The 25,473-nt window shown below is 38.3% G+C and overlaps 1 protein-coding gene across 3 annotated transcripts in view; it reads right to left on the bottom strand.

Moving 5' to 3' along the window:
• LMF1 (lipase maturation factor 1) overlaps window positions 1-25,473 on the bottom strand; it is a 915,352-nt gene that overhangs the window by 75,355 nt on the left and 814,524 nt on the right. For all 3 annotated transcript variants that reach the window (XM_007499282.3, XM_001373637.4, XM_056805702.1), the window contains exon 7: window positions 4,625-4,796. In XM_007499282.3, coding sequence (XP_007499344.1) covers window positions 4,625-4,796 — 172 coding nt within the window. The remainder of the gene's footprint in view (window positions 1-4,624; window positions 4,797-25,473) is intronic.

Genomic DNA, 25,473 nt, shown 5'->3' with positions numbered 1-25,473 from the left:
AGTCAGAGAGGTTAGGTGATTCACTTAGAGCTATGGCTAAGAAGGGATTTAGCACACAGTTGTTCTGTCTCTGAGCACAATGTTCTTTCCTGCCTGCTAGCAACAACTAAGTCCTAGAAAATATTCTATTCATCTATTAAGAGTCAGAAGGGCATGGAGAAGAGTTTAGGTGCATGAAGAATCTTGCTTGCGTGGGAATCATGAGGCTAAACCCACTCTCCCCGTGCCTTAGTCATAGTCATAACAGTTGCTCTAAGTATGGGGAATGGCTCTCAATTGCATTCCAGAAGGGCGGACCAGTTTACAGCTCCACCAAGAGTGCATCAGCATTCTTATTTTTCTACAACTTATCTAACATTTGTCATTTTCTTTTTCTTCATGTTAGCCAACTGATAAGTGTTAAGTAGTACCTCAGAGTTGCTTTAATTGGCATTTCTCTAATTAGTAGTAATTCAGAGCATTTTTTCATGACTATTGACGGTTTTGATTTGTTTTTCTGAAAACTGTCTGTTTGTGTCCTTTAACCATTAGCAGTTGGGGAATGACTTATTTTTATAAATCCAACTTTAGTTCCCATATATTTGAGTAATGAGATCTTTATCAGAGAAACTGGTTGTAAAATTTCCACCCAAAATTACTTGCCTTCCTTCTAATTTTGGCTGCAAATTAGAATTAATTTTGTTTGTGCAAAATCTTTTTAATTTTGTGTAGCAAAATTATCAATTTTATATCCTGTTTTATATCCTCTTGATTTTATGTTTGGTCATAAATTCTTCCCTTATCCATAGATCTGGCAGGCAATTTTTTCCATGTTCTCCTACTTTGCTTATGATATCACCTTTTATGTATAAATCACATACCCATTTTGACCTTAACACGATATACGTGTATGAATTTCCTTAAAAAGGAGAAAACTGAGGCCCAGAATAAGTGACTTGTTGAGGCCACATGGTTAGTGGAAAACAATCTACAGAAGATGCCTGCCAGAGTGAGTCCTCCACATGTGTTAGGGTTTAATAAATATCACAAAGATTTCTGCATCTCATTACTCTATTAGGAAAGATACAGCAATGAAGGAGTTTTGACCTGTTAAAAATTTGAAATAAATCCATTCCTTGCAGGATATGTAATGAAATGTAACTAACTACCCACAATACTCATGTATTACTGGAAGTTCAGATGAAGTGAACTTTTGAGTTAGAAATCTCAGCATCGGTTTACTGTATGACAACTTCTTGCTGCTGTACAATATGGGTTAATGATGCTGAAATGCCAAGTTGGTAAGAAATAGTATCCTGGAGAATATGAAGAACCTCTCTGTCCTGATATTTGGTCTATTTCCTTGTGAAATCTCTGGGTAAGTGGAACAAGTTCTTCCTGGGATAGAAATTAGGTTATGGAGGAGGTAGGTGCACATCAGTCCATGCTTAATTAGGCTCTTCTCGTCTTAGTAAAAAAAAAAGAAATCCCCTATTTCCTTTTTCATGATCATCTGTAGCACAGGGATGCCAAGTTCAAATTCATAGCCAACCTTCACACTCTCAAATAGGCCTCCAACTCTCGCCTTTAGGGTGATATTCTAAATCCTGTGATTCTGTTCTTGTTGGAGAAATGAAGATTAAGCATGTTTTAAGGTTAGTGCCCATTTAATGACTTGCTTAATTAAGGAAGCAAAGGGTCCAGCCTGTATGTGTCTAAACTATTATAATTCCCCAAAGATGATCAGAGCTGAGCCATGGGATCAGTGGGAAATTAGTGGGAAACTGCAAGTAATGAGGTACACAGGAGGACTTGGCTTCCCACTGAGCTTTTAAAAAGAAGGCATTTGTAGGACTGATTCATCTAACCTCGTGACTTCACTTCTCCTGCCCAAAATGAGCCTTGCACCACGTGCCAACAACCCTCAGCACCCGCTGGTCCCAGATCTAAAGCCTGAGAAAGTTCAAACAATGGGAATATCTCTACCCTTTAATTTTGTAAGAAAAAGACATCTACTTTTCTGATGTACACAAGCTAAGACTATTTGTTTATTTTTATTCTTTTACATTTAAAGATCAGTGTGAATATGACTATGTTAACACCATGCATTTACTATTAATATTGTTTTACACTGAAGTACATTTATCACGATTATGAACAAATAGCTAGCACTTTCTTAATAATTACAATTCGTTTCCTGGAATGTTTTTTAATGCTTATAAGTGAATCTCTAACACACTATCTATTGGTTAAGCAAGTGGTCAAGAGAAGATGATCCCAGTTTTGGAGATGAGGGAAACAAGGCTCAGTGCTGCAGTTAGAAGAACTGAATTCAGATCCTGCTTCGGGCATTTATGAACTGTGTGACACTGGGCCTCTCTCCCTCAGTTTCCTCATCTGTAAAACAGGATACGAACAGCACTTCTTCACAAGGTGGATGCCGCTGAGGGCCACACGTGATCCCCATCCTGTTGCTCTGAAGCTCAAACAACATAACACATGTAAAGAAGAGAAATGAGATTGTTCTTAGCAAAGTGAAGAGATTGCTCTCAAGGTTCCCCTGCTAATATGTGTCACTGCTGGTGTCATACCCACATCCCTTCTGACTTTAAGGATGGCTTCTTTTCCGCATAAAAGCGCCTTTTACAGCTCAGAGCAGCCCCAGAGTCTCCTCGCTTGCTACTCTTATTGCAGTGCCCATTGCCCCATCCGGTAATATCAGATGCTCCTAAGGACGGCAGGCTTGGTGGGCAGTCCTGCTGTAAATGTGCTTTAGACACAGCACCTTACATAGAGCACGTTTGGTGGTTGTTGCTGAATGCTGCATTAAGAGGTTTTGTAGTGTCACAGCCCAGAGAGCGCCTTCCTTCATCTAGATATTTAAAATGTCCAGAAAGGGATTCCTGTGAAGAGGACCCGGGGTTCTTAGTGGCATGGAGGCTTCATAGGAGTTGGTAGTGAGAAGAAGCAGCAATCATCACATGACTAAAAGGCTGGTGTTCAGAGCAAAGGGAGAGCATTTCTACTGTCTGGACATCTGCAGTATACTGAGTGCCTCATTCTAGAAAGGCTAGAATCCAAAGTGGGATTGGGATGGCAGCATGCTGAGGGAGCAAAGGAAGTGGATAGGAACCAGGCTAAAAGAGAATTAGCTGGGGAAAAAAACATGGAGGGGTGCTGAGCCTGGAGGAGAGATTTAGGGCAGGGAACCTAATATTTATCTTTAGATATTTGAAGGGCTCTTTTGTGGGAGAGGGATTAGACTTGCAGTGCCTGGCCCCAGAGGGCAGAACTAGGAGTAACCATTAGAAGGGCAAAGAGGTGATTTTAGGTTGGATGGAAGGGAAGATTCCCTAACCAGAGAGTTTGAGAAATTGGCTACTTTGAGAAAATAATGAATCCTTTCTAATCCAAAGTCTTCATGCAAATCTGAAAGTCCTCTTGTCAAGTATGGGTAAAAGGAATTTTAAGTGTCAATTGGCCAAAAGGTTACTGAGCTCCTTCCCAACTCTGAGGTTCTTTGATTTTGTGATCATTAAAAAAGCTCAAGTTGCTGAAGACAAGGCAGGTATTATTTTTTACATAACAATAGCTAGCATATAGCATCTACTATGTTCCAGACACTGCAATAAGAGCTTTACAAATATTCTCTCATTTGGTGCTTACAACTCTGTAAGATAGATGCTACTGCGATCCCCAATTTACAGCTGAGGAAACTGAGGCAAACAGAAATTAAGCAACTTTGGTCAAGGTCATTCAGCTAGTAAGTGTCTGAGGCTAGATTTGAATTTGGGACTTCCTGACTCCAGGCCTGGCACTCTGTCCACTCTACTACCTAGTTGTATTCTTTTATAGCATGTAGAGTATATATATCAACAGTTCTGAACCAGAGACCAGGGCTAGGACATCATTAGAAGGGTTTTAGTTATCTAGTCCAAGCTCTTCATTTTACAGTGAAAATACTGAGGTCTAGAGAGATTAACTCAACTAATAAATATTGGGGTACCTCCTTTCCCTGTCTGCAAAGTCTTGGAGATTGTTTTTGTATTCCTGATGTCGAAGAATATTGTGTCTGCAAATATATAAATAGAATGATTCTTCAACAGTGATGCTTTCTAGATGGCACCTGAGGCAAGCTCCTTGGAACCCCCATCATCACCCAGTTCCCTTCCCTGGGCAGATCTCTGTTCGCTGGGTGCCACCGGCCCTTCATGCCAGAAACAGCTTTATGAACCAGAACCAGACAGGCTTTGGAGCTCCTCTTCTTTATCCCTTCTTCCCCCACACGGAGAGGTAAGCAACTTGCTCCACATCACACTGTGCATCAGGGTAGAGCTAGCAAGATTCCTCTTTCCTGAATCTCAGCCCAGGACTCTTCCTGCTGCCATAGTCCATGACAGTTTTTGGGCAAACAGCATTTGAGAATAGAAAATTCAAGAAATGACAACATTCAACATAGCTGGAAAGCATTTTAACATGAAGACTGCCTGACAGGAAGCACAGCCTGTGCCCTGCAGGTAGGCAAATGCAAATGACATGTAAATCACCCACAACCCTCTCATTGCACTATACCTGGATGTGCCCTTGGGAAATACCAGTGGAGACTGTAGTTTTGAGGACTTATTCTTCCTGGGAAATAACTTACCATATCTCACTGGGGGCTTGTCTTCAAGTTGTAGTTTGTGGACTCGGTCTTTAACCCCTCCTGGCTGGGAGCCAAACAGGAACCCCAAGGCAGCATCATCGAAGCAGGCAATGCTGGGAACAATGGTCAACCAGTTCAGGAAGCTCAGGTTTCCACTAATGATAAGAATCACCTAAAGGGAGGGGGAAAAAGGATGCATTGGAAGTAGTTCCCTCTAACAGAAGCAGCTTTCCTAGCTGATGGACCAGTTTTGTTATAGGAGAAAAACAATACAACGAATAGCTCCTATTTCTGTTTTTTTTTTTATGGTTTAAAATGGCTGTGCTTTGTGGAACACCACAAACCTCAGGTGACCCAATGGGCAATGGAGAGCCGAAGGATGGCTGTAAAATGGCTACAGCAGGTTAACGGTGATGACCTGTGGGTGAGAAGTGATGCAGAAGGAATTATTAATGCGTGTGTAACAGGAAGCCTCTCCTGTGGCAAGAAGGAGGGAGACCAGATGGCCAGCCTGGAGTTCTCTGATGGTATCCACTGAAAGAATCAAAGGAAGGTCTTCCTTTTAATGAACGTATTGTGGTATTTTTAAAAAGAGGCATGGATTTAGAGCCAAAAGATGCTAACTTTGAATTCCAGCTCTGCTACTTCCTACCCATTTGATTTTGTACAATGTACCTTACCTTCGGTGTCAGTTTCCTCATCTGTAAAATGAGGCATTTGGGTTAAATATTTCCTAAGGTCCCTTTCAGTTCTGGATCCTTTAAAAGGAGCTTCAGAAAAGCAGGCCTATCTCAAATGGTACTTTTTTTCCTATTTAAAACTTTTATTGAAATCTTTTAGGTTTATATCACTTTCATTTCTGAATATGTCTTTGCCCCTTTCCCTACCCAGCGAACTAGTCCTTCTTACAAAGAATTTTTAAAAAGAGAAAAGCAAAACTAACCAAGAAATAAACCTAGTCTGACAGTGTATGTAATATTCCTTACCCACAAATCCCCTGACCTTTTTTGTAGAGAAGAGGGGAAGGATGGACTTTCTCAACTATTTTTTAGTATTACGCCTCTTGATAATTATAATTGGTGTATTTCTTTTTTACAGTGCTATATTTCTTTCTCCTGGCCCAAATGAACTACATCCTTGGGTCCTAAAAGAGTTGGTCAATTTGATGAGCTGAGTCATTGTTAGTGTTATTTGAAAGATCATGGAAAAAGAGGGGAGGCACCACAGGATTGGAGAAAGGCAAAAGCTATTTCAATTTTCAAAATAAATAAAGAGAACAGCCTGCAAATTAGAGGTCAGTGAGCTGGACCCAGGACAGTTCTAGAAAAGATTATTAAAGAGATATTTGGTGAACATCTAGAAAGGGAAGAGGTGATTACAAAGACCTAACATGACTTTATCAAGAACACTTCATATCAAGATGACACTGAATATTAGTATAAAAGGGAATTGAAACCAATTGTTTTTTTAAATTTTATAATATTTTATTTGATCATTTCCAAGTATTATTCATTAAAGACAAAGATCATTTTCTTTTCCTTCTCCCCACCCCCCGTAGCCGACGCGTGATTCCACTGGGTATTACATGTGTTCTTGATTCGAACCCATTGCTATGTTGTTAATATTTGCATTAGAGTGTTCATTTAGAGTCTCTCCTCTGTCATGTCCCCTCAACCACTGTAGTCAGGCAGTTGCTTTTCCTCGGTGTTTCTACTCCCACAGTTTATCCTTTGCTTATGGATAGTGTTTTTTCTCCTAGATCCCTGCAAATTGTTCAGGGACATTACACCGCCACTAATGGAGAAGTCCATTACGTTCGATTATACCACAGTGTATTAGTCTCTGTGTACAATGTTCTCCTGGTTCTGCTCCTCTCGCTCTGCATCACTTCCTGGAGGTCGTTCCAGTCTCCATGGAATTCCTCCACTTTATTATTCCTTTGAGCACAATAGTATTCCATCACCAACATATCCCACAATTTGCTCAGCCATTCCCCAATTGATGGGCATCCCCTCATTTTCCAGTTTTTGGGAAACCAATTGTTTTTTAAGTTGCCAAAAGTCTTGTATGAGGAATTTAAATATACCCAACTTTTTCATAATATCAGTGAAATTAACTTTTAAAAAATCCAATGCTTTTCATGACCTTGTTTCCTAATGACATTCTACAAATTATGTGGCAAAGAGTAGTATGTTAAATATGAAATTAAGATAGCACTGATACTACAAAACTATTCTCAGTTACAAGAAAACAAGAAGCCAAATATCCATTTGTTTATTGTCAGGTGTTGAAATTTGAAGGTTATTAGAGAGAAGAGGGATTAGACTTGTTCCATGTCACTCTAGACGGCAGAGCCTTGGTCTAAGACCAATAGCTAGAAGTTAGAGAGGCAGATTTTAGTTTAATACTAAGGAAAACGTCCTTACCACTGGAACTCTCCAGAAATAATAATAAGCAACAACTACAGGACTTAATGAGTTCTAGAGGATTCTATGACTAAGACTGCTAAGAAAGCTGTAGGAAGCTGCAAGATAACCTCTATAAGCCCTTCTAACTCTTTAATTCTATGATTATCTCACTATTAATTATATATAAGTCTTTAAGGTTTACTAAGGGCTTTTCTCACAATAACTTTGTTTAGTGATCAGTATTAGTATTATTTCCCCCAATTTATAGGTGATGAAAGGGAGGCCAAGGGAGAGTAAACAGATTACATGGCAAGGAGGTAGCAAAGGCAGGACATGAAATCAGATATCCTGACTCAGAATTCAAAACTCCTTTCTTTACATTAAGATGCCTTTTTTATGCTTCTACTAGTATGTCATTTTGTCTTCATGAAGAAAAGAATTACAAATGAAAGTCATTCCTGATTTATTATTTGTCATTAGAAAGACACTAGTCTTTTGGAAAAAGAGTTCATTTCAGAGCCAGAAAGACCTGAAGCTAAGTCTCACCTCTGACCAAGACAGATGGCATGACCCTGGACAAATCACTTAACCTCTCAGCATTTGAAACTGCTTTCTAAGATGATTAGATGAAGAGAAGAACATTTGGCTAAAAATTTTTAGACTTCTGTTATATGATTTGATTTTCTGCTAAACTTCAACTAAAGAGAAATATGAGGCTAGTCAGTTTCACCTCTTTAAACTGAGGCTTCCCTTTTGGGTTCCCATGAATTTAATCTTGGCCCCTGGGAATTTCCTTGGCTACAAAAGACACTGAGATCAGCCAAAAATTGATTTCTTTTGGCTCTCTGACAAACATGGATAGAGTAAAGCCTCTTTAATTCAGACTCCATTAATTTGGAATGTTTCAGACAGTGCAAGCTAAAAATATATTTTTGGGAGGTTATTTAAAAAATAAGTATGTGATTTGCTTTGAAGCACTTAGAAGTGCATATACCTAATATTTATGGTAATTAGAAATTAATCCTATCTTTGCCTTAAATTTAATCCCATAAAGATCTCTACTGGGTAATAACAGTTTTCTAGATACTTATTGTTACTACTGTTAACAGTAATTCTCTCACTCTGGTGTCTCATCATGATGGGCAGAGGGTATCACACGGGCTCTTGAAAACTAATAGCTAGCATTTATATAGTGCTTTAATGTTTGAAAAAGCTTCAACAGAATTATTTAACTTTACTCTCACAATAATGCTGATAAGTTGCTAACATCAACCTTTTTCTTATCCTAATTTTAGAGATGAGGAAACTGAGACAGAATTAAGTAATTTGTCCAGAGTTGTGCAGCTATTAAGTGTCTGAGGCCAGATTTGAACTTGGGTCTTCCTGATTCCAGATCTAGGGCTCTGTTCACTGATCACCTGCCATGTCAGAACTGTCTACTGAAAGCCCTAAAATGATTTATGTTGGAAAACCCTCTAGGAGATCTTTAGGTCCCTTGCTACCAAGGGATGGGATGTGACAGAACTAATATCTACCAGATTTTCTCCACAGTATGGGTTAGAACTATCCCTCCTCCGTCCTTCTGGCACAGCGATTAGTTTCCCCTAAAAGAATGAAGGTGAGGGTGGTGGGAGAGCTGGTTAGCTCAGTGAATAGAGATCCAGGCCTAGAGAAAGGAAGAGTACGGTTCAAATATAATTTAAAACATTTGCTATGTGTAAGATCCTTTTGGCAAGTCACATAATCACAGGTGCCTACCCCTTATCCCTCTTCTACCTTGGAATCCATACATAGTACTGATACCAAGATGGAAGAAAAGAGTTTTAGAAAAAAAAAGGGGGGGGGGCGGGTCGTGGATTAAGTGGGTTTGGAACTTTATGAGCTGCTTTTTTCCTAATCTAGCTCCTGGTCATCTAAAGAAAGGGATCTCCTGAGATTCAAATAAAAAAAAAATGGATGTACAACATTTTGCAAATCTTAAAGTGCTACATAAATGCCTATTGTTGTTATTGTTGTTATTATTCTCCCATAGTCACCAGGCCTCCAGGATGGTGATGACTTCATGCCCTGAGTTGCGCTCCTGCTGAGTTCCAACAATGTTTAAAGAGCAATGGGGGAAGGGGAGGGAGACTGGTAAATGTTTAACAACTGGGCTGTCTAGTAAAAAAAAGTATACACACACTCTTAAGTTTAATCTGCATTATTAATACGTTCTTAAGTCTAGAAAGTAACAATATATCATGCTCTGATTGGTAGTGATTGCCAATTTCTGAGGAGTAAATGCTCACACTAAAAATTTAACTGGAAGAATGGTTGTGTCATCAGTAGAAATAAGGGAATTCAGAGGAGGAGTGGGTCTGGGGATAAATATAATGAGTTCTGTTTTGTAAATGTTGAGATTTGAGACTCTTATAGGACAGTTAGTTGAAAATATCCAGTGGGAAATTATATACACACACATGACACAAAGGCATGTGTATGTATCTGGAATAAAGGGATATAGAGATTATTTGCATAGAGATGATAATTGAATTTACAGAAGCTGATGACATCACCAAATAAGATAATACTGAGAAAAAAGCAGAACAGGACATCATAGCCTTGGGGGGATATGGACAATTAGTTGCATGACAAAAAAAAAGATCCAGTTAGGGCAACTGAGAGAGAGTAGTCACACAGGTAGAAGGAAAACCAAGAGAAAGGAGTGTCATGAAGCCTAGAGGAGAGGGATTATCTTGGAGGAGGGTCAGTAGGGCCAAAATGTTTGAAACTTAATAGCCTTGTGGCCTTGGAAAACTCACTTATTTCTTTGAGCTTCAATTTCCTTATTACAAAACAAGATAATTATTTTTGTAATACTTTCCATTTTACACAGTAATTATAAATAAAATGTTTTGAAAACTTAAAAATGCTATATAAATATAAATTATCATCTTGGTGTTCAATCTTCTATAATCATTGTGGAGGGCTATGCCAGACAAAGCATCAAGGACTGAACCTTGACCCTCATTAGTAATATGTCACACAGCCTGTACAGGTTCAGTGTTGATTCTCTAAGGAACTCTTAGAATCTTGCCTTGCGTGGAGTGAGGTGCCTTGCCCTTTGCAGTACTACAAGTTGGATGAACAGTATAGGTCTTTGGGGAAGTCAGAACTCATTGTAAGAGAAAGAAAGCTGATTTTTTAGGAATCTTGAGATCTTTGTCTATATGGGAAAATAGGGTAGTATTTTAAGTCAGAAAGATTATAGTTAAGTCCTTTGAAAATGGGATCTCTGTAGAAAGGGAAGAGGCTCTCTTGGTTTTTCTCTGGGTTCAGGAATAAGGATTTACTATATTCTATACCAGTGATGGCAACCCCTTTAGACACTGTGTGCCATGTCTCCCCCCTACCACTTTATTTCATAAAGGGGTGGGAGAAAGGAAGGGAGTAAACACAGAGGGGTGGGGAGGCACAGTAGAGACGGGGAAAGGAATAGCTCTGCCCGAGTCCTGCCTTTCTAGAAACTAACTCTGGCAGGTGGTGGTGTGCAGGCTCACAGAGAGGGCTCTGCGTGTCATTTTTGGCACATGTTCCATAGGTTCACCACCACAGTTCTACACTGTTGTATATGTCCTTGTGAGTCTGAGTGTTTTCAGGGGATTTGGATGTCCCCCTTTCTAAGGAAGTGCCATTTGCTGCTGATATTCTCAGGTTCAACCTGAGTAAAAGCAAAGTGAGCCAGATACTAAAATTCCCAGGATTTTCTTGGATAGGTATATAAAGTCAGGATTAAGTTTACCTGTCTGTCATGTTAGGGTTCGGGGTCCAAATAATATATGGGTTATATTAGGCAAGTTCTTTGCATTTTTTAAAGCCCTGTAGAAGTGTGGGTTGTATTGGTAGTGCTAGAACACTGGGCTTTGAGTTTAACAGGTTATACAAAGCCCTGGCTTTAAATCTGGCCCATGACACTTGCCAGTTATGTGACTTTGGGCAAGTTACTTAACTTCTGTTTGTTTCATTTACTTCAACGTAAAATGGGAGCAAATAATTGTACCTGTACTCTAAGGTGGTTATGAGGATCAAATGAGATAATATTTGTAAAGTGCTCAATGCAGGGCCTAGCACAGAGCAGGAGCTCTAGAAGTACTATGAATGTTAGTAACAACAATAACTGTTTGTCACTACTGAAGGTATCTGTGCTTTTGCTGGTGCAAATGCTCCCACTCTGTCACAAACGACAGTTCTTTCTGTTATATTAGGTGACCTTCATGAGTTCCCTGGGCAGCTTGGCTGAGTATACAGTCTGTCACTGGGGTCAGACTTGAAGCCTCCCCAGAATCCACTGATACTTGCAACTCATGGGTGAGCCTTTTTAATGTCCTTAGACAAAGATGTATCAGAGTCATTCCACTGCCTAGGGATCAATGTAGATAGTCAGTTACATAAGACATCCATTAATTGCTTACTGTATGCCAGGAACTGTGTAAAATGCTGAGAGAGAGAGGGGTGTGTGTGTGTGTATGTGTACCCGTGTATGTAAGGCAAAATCTCAGCTACTGGAACCAGGGCTAAGGGGAGCAGGGGATTCAAGATTCTGAGTAGAGAAAGATTGTATTTGACCCATCTTTCAAAGCTCTCATACCAGCCATTTGGCCTACAACTTAGCCCACTGAAAGAACTTACTAAGGTTCCCATCCCTAAGGTATATCATCTTACCTGATTAAGAGCTACTTAAGTCTAGTTATGTCTTTCATAGTGAGTCCAGAGTAAATTCAGCAAAATAGCATTGCTCATGTTAGGTTCTAATGGACAAGGACCCACTGGGCTAGCAGAAGAGAATTGTGGCTGGCATGTGAAGAGCACAAAAACCCAAAGGACCTGGGCAAGCATGATTTTGAAGGTACTCTTTATTTTAATGATAAAAGCTTTCTATTCCCTATTCATCTTGTTAGAGGGGTCATTTTGTATCAGTTGATTCAGACTAGGCAACTTTGGATGAATATTTTTGTGGCATCTGTTCATTAGTAACTAGGGTCCAGTAACAACAGGTAGATGACTAATTTTCAAAACTGTACAGCAAATGGTTTTGGGGAGCTTATTGTTCCAGAAATGTAAGGATCATTTATTCTGGCCACCCCTATGTTCCTGCCACAGACTTCACTCCAGCCTCATCTATATCCAGGGATTGCAAACATAGGACCCAAAATATCTTAATGATCTGGGAGAGAGATTGCTGGGTAGTCTGCTGGAGGTTAGAATTGAGGTTGGAGGTTAGAATTCCTTGAAAGGAATATATCTTCAGAGGGCCACCCTCAAAAGATGTAGACTTGCAAATGACTCACAAGATTTGGGGTCATTAGAATTCTCAGGGAGTAATATGAATTCTCTAAAATTCCAAAAATCTCAGAAAACCTCTAGGCTTTCTTTCTTTTAAGGTTATGTAGAATCAAGTGTCAGTTTCTTTTGGACTGTGTGTGGAATCATCTAGATTCTTCCCATCCACCATGTTCCCCGAAACCTGACTGAGCAGACTCCCTGGATTTCCTTAGGTTTTGTTTCCCTCCCACTCCCAGGCTCTCATATGGGTCACTATATGATCTACCTGGTTGGAATTCTGTGAATTAATTCAGTTTTCCATAGTCTACCATAAACTTACTACATACCATCTGCCTTCCTTACAGGACATGTAGACTTGTAAGGGGAGTTGATAAAGCAAAGTACTCTGAATTCCTAAATCTCTTTCATGTCACCATGGACCTGGTACTTTTTGATGTTAACTGTACAGGATGGTTTGGGTAATTCCAAGTGCTATTCGCAAAATTCAAAATTGGGGATGCTGAAAGGACCTGTATAGAGATCAACTAAAAAGAGCTCACAATACCTCTCATAGTCTATCACCTACAACATTCCCCCATTTCAGTGGAAATGTGGGTGCTTTGATAAGCATGTTGGGGTTTCCTGGTATGATAGCCACAGAATTAAAAAAAAAAACATGAAGAATTGGATAGCCCCATTTTACCTAGCCTAGGCCCAGTCTACCTATAAAATGAGGAAATTTGTACTAATCTTGTACATGAGAAAAGTGTTTTGTAAATCTTAAATCACTTTGTAAATGTGATTTATTATCATTATTAGTACTCCTGGGTTCACGCATATACAGTGTGACCTTGTTAAGAGGAATAAGCAGTGATGAAGATAAAAAGCAGATCCATTTTAGCACTACCTGTCTGAACTGTACCAATAGAATTTGATCCCAGTTCCTAATCCTAAAGAAGAGTTCTGGTGACAGTATTAGGCATTCTTAACAATAGGCAGGGGAAGGAATCTGCTGCTACATTCAGCAAACCTGTTTTCTGGGGGAAAGGAACAAAAAGAAGTAAATGTGGTGGGAGACAGCAAGTCTGGATTTTATTGCTATTACTCTGCATGGCAGGCAATGGTGCTGGCAAATAGCACAGTAAAAATCTGAAATGAATTAAACTATTTCATGGGAGAAATGGATTCTTTGAGGTTGGCAGAAACCTGCGACATTACTTGTGGGTTTGCGTGGCAAAAATACATTTTGGAACTAGGGCAAATAAATAAAATCCTCTCCCACTTAAAGTTGTTAGTTGGGCCCATGGAAGAAGAGTAGATGAAACAATATTACATGGGACAGTTATCTTCCTAGGAACTATGAATGGTGCAAATAGGACAGTTAACAGACTCAAAGGAGTTAATGCTACCGGGTCTCAAGCACTTGCCTGGATTGTCACCAACTATATGATGTGAATCTTGGGTGGTCAGCTGAATAATTTTAAAGCAAAGTTTCCAAATATTATGGCAGAGTTTGGTGAAAATGTATTAATCACTTAAAAAAAAAACCTGAATGACATACTTTAGAAAATCATACAGAAAAATTGCCAAGAAATATAGGAAGTCAGCAACAATGTAGAGATAAAAAAATCCACAGAATACCAACAGAAACCTTTAAAACTCCAATGTAAATCAATCAGAATAATAGAAGATTGGTTATTTCTTGTTCATAAGAAATCAAAAGGAAAAAATATAGATTAGCATCCTGAAATAACAGAATGCTTTGCTTGTAATTTTTCAACTCTTTGTTCCCTCTTAAATTCTCTTCCCTTTCTCCTTCTCCCAGTGTATTTCCTTGTAGAATTTACTGTTTTTGTACACAAATACTCTCTTTTTCTCCACACACATATGAATGTATGTACATGCCCCTTTTTCATGACTCAGAATCAGATGCCCCCAACACCCATGCTTCAACCGTATTCTTATATTTTTATTATTGCATAACCTAGTCATATGAAATAGTAAGTTCTTTTTTCTACTTCCCTTTTCTTCCTTAGGGTATTCTTTTCCTCATTCTTTTATTTTGTCTCTTAAAATCAACAAAACAGAATAGAACCACTCATAGGCTTCATGTTTGTCTTCTTAAATTTCCTCTATGTCTTAAAGATATTAGGATTCTGAAAGGACATTTGTTTCTTTCCTCTTATTTTGAATGTAAATATTCCATCATCATTTAGTTCCTTTCCATTGCTTTAATATATTTATTATTCCAGGCTTCTCTTGTTGCTTGTGCTCATATTTCAAAAATTCTACCTAGCTTGAGTCTTTTTTATTTTTAAAAAATGCTTGAATGTACCCTATTTTGTTAAAGGTCCATTTTTTGAAACCAGAAGGTTATACTCAATTTTGAAGGATAAGTTATATTTTATAGTGAGCCTTTTCTATTCTGCCTTTTGAAAGATTACATACCAATATTTACTTTTCTGAATAGTAGTTGCAGTATAATCTTGCATAATCCTGACTGTGGTTCATTGGTACTAGAACACTTTTTGGCTGTTTGGCATATTATTTCTTTGACTTAGAAGCTTTGGATTTTGACTATAATATTCTTTGTTATATATTCAATTTGCATTATAATTCTGATGGATCTTAGAAGTTTCATTTCTTGAAATATGGTATCTAGGTTTTTTGTGTGCTCATGATTTCCATGGACATCTGATGGTTCTTAAATTATATTTCTTCAGCATATTTTCCAGTCAGTTGTTTTTGGGAGTAGATATTTTAAATTTTCTAATTTTTCAGTCTTTTGACTTTGTTCTACTATTCTTTGTTGTCTAATAAAATATCTGAATTCTATTATTTGCTAAATTCTGGGTTTTAAAAAATTAATTCCTCTCATTTTATTTTATTATTATTATTTTTTATTTTATTTAGTCAACTTAGAACATTATTCCTTGGTTACAAGAATCATATTCTATCCCTCCCTCCCCTACCTCTCCCTTCCCATAGCCCACGTACAATTCCACTGGGTATTACATGTGTTCAGTGATCAGTGATCACTGCATTGCCACTAATGGAGAAGTCCATTACATTCGATTGTATCACAGTGTGTCAGTCTCTATGTAAAATGTTCTCCTGATTCTGCTCCTTTCACTCTGCATCAATTCCTGGAGGTCAGTCCAGTTTACATGGAATTCCTTAAATTCTGTTTTTTTTTTTTTTAAAGAACAGGGTTCACTACTTTGGTAAGGTTTTCATTCTTTTAATCTAAGTTATTAGTAAATTTTATCCTCAGGAGTTCTCATTTCATTTTTTATCATTTTTCATTTCTTCCATCTATCCTTGGGGCAAGATTTTATCTTCCTTGAAGCTCTGCTTCAGGGTTTAACTCTCTTAACCTATTATATTTCTTTACTGTCTTTAGTATTTTCTACTTACTCATGTCTTTAGCCTTATTGCCTAGATTGGGACTATACACTCAGTTATGAGTAGCAGGTCCTTCCTGGTTCTGTCATCTTTGTAGTATGAATGCTACTTCTGAATGAGAAGGCTGGGCCAAGGTCCTAATTACTGATGGCCCAATATGGATGTCTGCTTCAGTCTCATTTCTATATCCTTGTTATAGACATCAACCTTGAAGTCTATCCCCTGTTGGTGTCTTGATAAGCCCTATCTATATCCTGGAGGTCAGGACCGCTCTCTAGCATTAAGTACTTGGGTGCTGACATCCACTGAGAGCTGGCTCTTTCTACTGTGTCTCCAACAGAAGTACTGGCTTAAGACTTTTTTAGAGTTTCAAGGTGAATCCACATTGATCAATCCTGGATCCTTACACATCTGATCTATAAGGGACTGACTCCATTCCCTGTTGTGATTCCAACTGCTCTGGGACAACATCCAATTAGCTTCTGGTTCTATTTACTGAAGATTAAGCTGGCATGTGCTTGCTCAGAGTTCCCACAAACTTCTGGCCATCTTCTTGTGCAGTTTCAATGGGATGGAAAAGTACCTTCTGTTCCCTTTTTAAAATTACTGTTTCTTTTGGTACATTTTTAGGGAAGGCTCTGTCAGAGGAGTCAGACTGGCAAGTCTTCCATATCACTATCTTGACTGCCTAATGAGATCTTAGGGGTTATCTTTCCTCACCCTCAATCTCTTCTATGCTTGTTGATGCCCCATATTCTTCTTACTCTTCTTTAAAGAACTCTTGCCTTCTGGGGGGCAGCTGGGTGGCTCAGTGAATTGAAAGCCAGGCCCAGACATGGCAAGTCCTGAGTTTAAATCTGGCCTCAGACACTTCCTATCTGTGCAACTCTGGGCAAGTCACTTAACCCTCATTGCCTAGCTCTTGCCACTCTTTTGCCTTGGAACCAATAAAGAATATAAATTCTAATAGAATTAGAAGGTAAGTAAGGGTATTAAAAACAAACCTTACCTTCTTAGAATTGATGCAAGTATCAGTTCTAAGGTAGGAGAGTGGCAAGGGCTAGGCAATGGGGGTTAAGTGACTTGCTCAAGGACATAAAGCTAGGAAATATCTGAGTTCAGATTTGAATTCAAGCCCTCCTGTCTCTGTACTAGCACTCTATCCATTGAGTCACCTAGCTTTCCCTACTCCAAATGTTTCTAACAAAAGACAAAATCAAAGAATGAAAGATGCTTTCCATACTTTAATGATACCAGTTTGAGCATAATTTTCATAAGCACAGTTATAACTAGTAGATACAACAATAATATAGAACAGTAAGTATAACAAACACTTAATTTACTATTTACCATTAAACTACAGTAATTTGTCAATCTATGGGACTTTTGTTCATGTCCTTTGATAAATCCTCCATAATCATCTACATAATACACTGGGGAAGTCTTCCTAGTTGGTTTTTTAATATTTTGTGGATACCAGCACAACACTTAGGCTATATAACCAACATAAAACTTGCTTTTTCTATATGATGAAACCATTTCTTTTTCTAGTCATTCATACATACATGTCTCCTAGTCATGACTTACAAAACATGCATGTTATCAGTGGTGCCTTTTGCAGTATATCTCCTCCATAATCTTTATATTTCACTTTAGGATACTTTCAGTGGTACCTAGGATCAAGGTATCATATAACTCAGAGTCATATAGCATCATCACCAAGAAAATACTGTTAATTTGGTAGCAGGAAATAGGTTGGAATCATTGAAAGGAACAGTTTCCTCAATGTGATTAATCTCTGACCCATTCATAGTATTGATGGAGGATTAAACATGAATTCAAAGGAAAACTAAAGATAAAAGAATTAAATGCACATCATATATACACACACATTAGTGTGAAGGAATTTCAGTTAAAGTGTAATCAGTCAATGAATAAACAGATTTGTAGGGATTAGTTGTTGGGTTCTAACCTTCTTTCTCAGTGCCCCTTTCACCTATTTTAATAGAGAAAAAGGGCTTTAAGAATAGCAGGGTCTTAGGTCCCTGAATTGGGAATGACAACCACCTGTGGGAAATAGAAGGCAACCAAAGAGAATTAGAAAAACCTGTAGGCTTGACATAGTTACATAGGGATAGACATCACCTGAGCAGGTAGCCAAATGGAAACTGAGAAACTGACCTATTTCTGTCATGTAGTTGTGAATCCCAACATTTCTACTCTAAATGATTAGTGAAATATTTTTTTTCTTTTCTTTTTAATCTGCTGAACCTCATAAACTTCTTTTCATTAACTGTGGTATCACACAAGTGCCAAAGTATTATAGAGCAGACGACAAAAAAAGAAAACTTCTCTCTGCTCACAGTTATTAAGTGCAGTTAATAAAATGACAAGCTGACTTTTTTGGAGTCTTGTTATAGGATTCCAGAATTTGTCAGAAAATTCTAGAACTAGAAAGGACATTAGTGATTACTGAGTCCAACTTTTTAGATTAGACAAAAGGCCAGAGAGAGGAAGGTTCTTGCCTAAGGTGACACAGTCAATAGTAGAATCAAGCGTTGAACCCAGGTCTTCTGACTCCTTGTTTCTGTGCATTCTATTGGCTCTGTGCTTGCCTATCCTGCTTCAGCTGGAATGGGCAATTTCTCAGAATATATTGATTCTTTTGATTAGTCAGGAAAGACTCATTGCCAATATCCAAAGTGATTAACCTGAGGACTCTTACAGTATTCTCTCATGGGACTATAACACTTGAGGCATCTTGGGTGGGTGCTGCCCTTCTGCTAGCATGCAACAAAAGCCACATGTGACATGGATACAATCCCAGCAGGGTGAGTTCCATCTGGATTTCTGTATAAGGGATTGCCTCACTGAATAGTCTAGCCCCTTTACTACTCAAACCCAACATGCTATAAATGATTTAACATGCTGGCATAACCCAGCATGGAGGATTCTACAGAGAAAAAGTAGATTCTTATTCAAGGCTGTTTGTATTTTGATAGCGATCTGGATTCTTACCTAGTCATGTTTCTTAGGATTTAGGACTAGTTAGATTAATTAGCTGATTTCTTTTTCTACTTTGCCACCAAAAAGGGACTTACTGTCTTAACCATAAAAAATTAAGGTAATAAAGTCTACTTAATGGATTACGCGTTGAAAAATAATGCCCCTGATGTAATCAAGTCATTTATTTTCCAGACGGAGACCAACTAATGAGAATTTCCTCCACACTCAGGTCATATTGAAAGCAATAACTTTGATTGGTTCCATTATTTTCTAAACATGCTTTACTATGCACACAGCTGGCCTTTATCTCCCAGTGAATCTGTTCATCTAACATGATTTGTATTGAAGTCAGAAAATAAACTCAGAGATTAGGAAGTCCAAAATCTAGCTTTGGGTTTGATGTACCATTCTCAATGGAGGCCAAGTTTTTACAAAGCAACTTCCAGATTTGTCTGAGTTTTTAGAGCATTGGTCAAAGAGGACATGTATATGTTCCAATCTTCATACCATTTATTAGTTCTGGGACTTGTAGGCAAGTCACTTTGCATTTCTAATGCTAGCTATTTCTGAGCCTCTATTTCATAATCAGTAAAACAGGGATAATACTCTGTAGCACATAATGACATTATGAAGAAAATGAGTAAATTGCAAGGCACATTGGAAATATCAATGACATTAGTAATATATATAGTCATTTGAGAATTAAGTTTTCTTAGTGATATAGAAGTAGCACTAATAAATGAAACCAAGGCCACAAATCAAATTCACCAGATTCTAAGACCAGTTCTATCATTTCCATTAAAACCTAGCTTACATAAAATGGACTTAGGCTGATAACCAAGAAGTAGGAGGTTCTGAATCTCATTAGTAATTAACCTAACACATTCTCCTATAAGCTCACATCTATTTATGATTCCTTTCTTTTTCTACCATGTTCCTTTCTTTCTGTTCACACCTAATCCAATTTTCAAAGAGAGTACAAATTCTTAATGCCACACATTTAATCCTCAACTTGAGACTTCAATCCATAGAATTGTTGGCTATCTCTAAAAAGTCAAATCTGGGCTATGTGACAGTATAAATTACCATGGTAAATACACCATTTTGGGCTGAGGTCTCTAAGTTGGCATGCTGTTAAAGAAGCTTCATTTTTCCCATTTAAAAAAATACTTCATCATATACTTGTGTCTCTGAACACAGGCATGTTTTCATTGAGAAGAGTGATTTGAAAGTTAAAAATTTCCAAAATCTTGGCAGGACATTTAAATAGAAGTGCCATGAGATCCTAAAGTGAATATCTGGCCCATCTTCAAAGGTCTGGATAATCCAACACAAAACTAAAGTAAAAGAGAGAAAGTATGGGGTAAAGATAGAGAGACCACTAAAAAGTCAGACCTGGGTTCAGGCTCCACCTCTGACATCCTGGATGGGTGACTTTAGGCAAATCATTTAATTTCCCATGGTTTTTGAGAGCAGAACATTTGTCTATCAACCTTTGGATCATAGATCATTGTAGTTCCCTGCACAGACGAAATTGAAAGTCCAGCCCACTTCTCCATCAAAACAAACCAACAAAAAAGCAATCATAAAATGATGCAACACTATGGTTCTTGAATTCTGAAGTTATGTACTGATCAAAAACCTTATAACTTGTGTTCAATTAGCAAAAAGCCATACTATTGTGTTGCCTGGTTTCTAAAATATTTTTGGTATGGAATTCCAAATTTCTTATGATTTGATTCTGATTGAATTAACTGTTATAATGTGAAAAATTATTTTTAGTTGGGTCCATTTAACATGGACTCATTTTAAAGCTAAGTCATGACTACCTGGGCACTCTGTCACTTCATGGATAAAACAACAACAAAAGACATCACTTATACTAGTTTTCCATAACTGCCAATTAAAAAGTGATACACATTTGGGCCAGGGGCCTTAATGGCAAAAACCTGAAAGAAACTTGGTTCATCTGTTTGAGCTGGTTCTTGATGACCACTGTATAAAATAACTCATTGTCAACTTCTACATGGGACATGGGCCTGGACTTACTAAAACCGGCAGCTTATACATTAATGACAACTTACAGTAACAGAATATTTGAAGCTTACAATGGCTTGGGTTCATCTTCCATCTAATTGGTTATTTTTTGGGGGGTGGGGATCTAACCATTCAAATGATCACTATAAAGAGTTAATCTTGTTCCATTGATTTGTATGGTCAACAATGAGCCAACCCTTTGTTAGTTGAGGAGCCACTGTCTTCTGGAGTTTTAGCATACCCTCCAGCCAGTAGATCTGTAGTGAATCAGTTTCTTATTTACTTTGGCCAGCAAGGAGTATTTTTCTAATCCTTCCTCTTTCTGAAATTTCCTAATTTCCTCCCTGCCCCTCCTCCACATTCTATTCCCAAAGAGAAGTCCATATCAGCTCCCTGCTATTCTTCAGAAAACATGTATTAAATAACCCAATTAAAAACCACTGTCAGAAGTGTTTCAAGTAAGTCAAATTCACCTCACTGATTCATTTATTCATTCATCAATTCAGTTTATTAGCAGTGTGAAGCAATGTTCACAGAAAGGACTATCCCTCTCCACCTGAATTTGGATATTTAAGTCACAGCCTAGCACCCAAAATGCAACTTGCAATATTTAAGTAGCAAGCCAACAGAATAGTCCATTCACATAATATTCTGTAGTGTTAACCAAGAAATGGGAAATAGCTTGTTGGTATGAGGGATTCGTAAGGATAACAATCATTTGTCCCCACTCTTGTTAATTCCCATCTCAATGCATTCTGACATCCTGAATCCTGTTCTGGCTTCTTTTTGCTAAGGTTCCATCTCTTTTTAGCTGGGCAAAACTTAAACACAATTATAACAAACAGATGGTACCTGCCTTGCTTTTTGGATTTTATTAAGGCACAGTATTAATCATGGTAATTGGGTAGGAATTTTAAGGTTATAAAACTACAGCATGTCTAATGAGCGAACTCCACATAGGAGGAGCCCAGGCTTTTAATCTAATAATGTCAGTTTTATGGATTATGACGGGAGTTTTATGAAGTGTGATATGAAATACTGTGGATTCATGGCTCTCGCTGGATTAATTTGGAAAACTAGTTTTCCTGGTTCTAAGCCCAAAAACAATTATTCCTTATATTTCTCTCCCTTGCACTGTTACCAAAGCCCTGGGCCAGAAAAATGGTGCAGCTAGCCTGCCCTCCCCCATCCCCCCAAGCCCTCTCTTCCCTAATCCTTATTTTGGGTTGGTTTGCCTTTCAGTGTATCTGCCTTCAGGCCTTCAAAGAGCCTGCTTACTGGCACAGACATGTCTCTAGTAAGAAGGGAAGCAACTGCCTGTAAGGGGTACAGGGTAGCAGGCTGGAGCACTGATATGCCCTACACAAGTTTCTCCATTACTGACTTAAGACTTCAGTTGAAACAGGTGAGCGATCATCCAGACGCGGGCAGCCTCTTTCTTCAACTGGACCGGACTCCTTCTGATGGACTTTGTTTTTCAGGGAAGTCAGCAGCAGTGCTCAGAGCCAGGGGGGGGTTGGGGGTGGGGGTGGGCGTGGGCTTAGGTCTAACGTGACTCACTCTCCTTGGAGACATGTGAGAGTCATCTTCTCTCAGCTCTCTGCAGCTGGACTACCTTTGCCCTTGCTTGCAATTACATTTGTGGTCTGAACCAGTCTCTGCAGATGGAAGAGTTGAAGCAGTTTCCTTTTACTATCTATCTTCAGGATGCAGATTTCAACCATGTTCACCATCTGGAAGTTCAAAATGGCAAATCAGGTTTGGATCTCTACTTACCCAATTATTGGTGATGGAATTCAAATGGTTTCAATTTCCTCTCAGTATCAGTCCGAGATATCAATCAGAATAGGGGTGGACGGCTTTGCTCTGCAGGGCTTAGAATATTCAGAAAAAAGCCAGCATGGAGACCTGCCTCCTTTCTCCTTCTTCTCCCAAGTCAGGACCAGTGACTTAGAGGCTGGGGCCATGAAAAGATGGAAGCCGAGCTCTGAATGATTCAATCTCTTTCTGTGTCTGTAGACCAGCAGAATTGAAAGAACCTTGGCTTTGGAGTCATACAGCATTGGGAAGGTCCTTAGTGGCCATTTAGTGAAGTTCACATGCCAAAAAAAAGACACACAACACCTCAAACTTGACAAGGACTCACCCAGCCTCTGACTTTGCTTGAGGACCTCCAATGAAGGGATGAGAATCTATCACTTTCTTAGCCCATTCCATTTGGGGTTCATTTTAATTACAGGGAAGTTTTTCCTTCTATCAGGCCTAAATTTGTCCCTTTCCAACTTGCAAATTTCCACCTATTTATCCTAGTTATTTCATGAACCAAGCAGATCAATTCTTACACTGCATGATTGTTGTATTTCAGTCATTTCAGTCATATCTGACTCTTTGTGACCCCATGTGAGGTTTTCAGGGTAAAGATACTGGAGTGGTTTGGCATTTCCTTCTCTAGCTCATTTTACATATGAGAGAACTGAGGCCAAAAGGGTTAATTGACTTGCCCCGAGTCACACAGCTACAAAGTGTCTGAGGACAGATTTGAACTCAAGATGATCTCCTAGCACTCTATCCATTATAAGAGTAGAAATCATGAAGACAACTCTATGACAAAATGGCTAGAATGTAACCTTGAGCAAGACTCAATATTCAGCCTCAGTTTTCTTAATGATTAAATGGATATTTAAAAGAACTGTTTATTGTGTAGATCAAATGAGTTTTATACATATATGCATGTATGAATATATATTTATATATGATATGTCTGGTATACATATGAATTATGTACACAAAATCTATATATTTATGCATACACATATATCACTTTATAACCCTTAAAAACTCTATAAATTTAAGGTATTTGGTGAGTATGTTTTCTAAGCCTCTTCTCCAAACTGAATATCCTCAATTCCTTCACTTGGCATGGATTCAAGCCATGGATCCAAAGAACAATATTTCACATATGTTATTTACTACTTTTTCTGACCTTAGGCAAGTCATTTTGCTTTAGTTTACTCACCTGTAGACTAAAGTATTGGACAAGCTGATCTTTTAAACTCTGAGTTTATTATCCTAATGTAGGGTTGTGTCATCTAGAGTACAAAGCAGGAAAAAGCAGCAGGGATGAGGGTTCAGTTTTGAAGAAGATGCCTGAGCCAGTCCCTTTCTAGAATGCTACCATGCCAAGTTTTGGTCACTGATCTAGTTTGTGGTACCCGGAGGAAGCAAACAAAGCCAATTAACCTCAAAGCAACTCTCTTTCTTCTTCTAAAATGAAGAACTTCCACTTGAGGAAAAAATTACCCCTAGTTCTTCCTACTCACTCTAAATCTAAACTTCAAAAAAGATCAGCCATACCACAAGATATTACCATTGCTGAGAGATAGGAAGGACAAGCTGAAAAAAGTTCAATTTGATTTTAATGTGCCTTCAGTTACTTGCGTACCATGAAAACCCAGCCTCCCACCATGAAAAAACTGGCTATGATTTTGTCATCTGGTTTTAGTTTGAAAAATACTTATAGATGGAGTATTTCCTGAGAATTACTATAGGCAAAGTCAAAAAATCCCAATAAATAACAATGGTGAATATACTTAATTTGACTCTGTTACTCATTTAATCTCAGTCATTTTTTGGCTCTGCTTATATGAAGCTTTAATCTCTCTCTCACAGGAGTATGCAAAGAGAAGCACTATGTAGGAATGTTTTCTTTTAAATTCATTTCCCTTATTCAGTAGCTGAGAACATGTATGTAAGCCAGAGAAAATAAGAGTAACTTGTCAGGGGTCTTGTGGAAGGAATTCGTGTTCCAGGTAGTCATGGGATTAGATGATGCCTGAAGACTTTTCCCACAGCAAGATTTTGTGGATCTAAGAAGGTCATGAGAACTTCCAAGGATACCAGTTGAAAAGAAGCTGCACTTAATTTAGGCTTACCAAGACTGCATTTGGTCTCTCTAGCCAAATCTTTTCTTTTCTTTTTTTAAAATTTATACTTTTAAATATTTTACCTTGTTTCCATGATTCATTTTCTTTTCCTCCCCCTCCCAGAGCCGACAAGCAATTCCACTGGGTTGTACAAATGTTATCACTTAATACCTATTTCCATATTATTCATTTTTGCCATAGAGCTATCTTTTAAAGCCAAAACCCCAAGTCACATACCCATATATACATGTGATAAGTGATGTCATATGTTCTTCTTTTGCATTTCTACTCCTATAGTTCTTTCTTTCAATGTGGTTAGCATTCTTTCCCATAAGTCCTTCAGGAGTGTCCTTAGCCAACTCTTTTCATTCAGGAGCTGACCAAGCAGTTTGGGCATTAGGCATGCTGTTACCTTCTTTCTCTCTGGCTCCATGCTTTTTGACCATGTAAATGAAAATATTATAAAAAGTAAGCCAGCTCTGAGTAACCAAAAAACCAGCAAAGGTCCCAGAGAAGAGATAATGAAATGCTTCTTCCTCTTTAGGAGGTGCAGAGGTGGGGGGACTACTAGGGCAGAATAGGTGTGATCTATCAAGTGCTGTTAGATATTTTTACTTATTTTCTTTGTTACCAAGAGTGGCTTAATTTTAGGCTGAGAGGATCCAGAAATTATTATTTTATAAAGACATTTATATCATTGTCATTAAAAAAATCTAAATCCCAAATTAAAAAAAAACAACTTTTTGACTTCTAATTGTTCAGATTCTAG

Source organism: Monodelphis domestica, chromosome 7 (genome assembly GCF_027887165.1).
Source record: "Monodelphis domestica isolate mMonDom1 chromosome 7, mMonDom1.pri, whole genome shotgun sequence".
NCBI lineage: Eukaryota > Metazoa > Chordata > Mammalia > Didelphimorphia > Didelphidae > Monodelphis > Monodelphis domestica.
The sequence above is the reverse complement of the archived record's forward strand: the minus strand, read 5'-3'. Positions and strand labels throughout refer to the sequence as shown.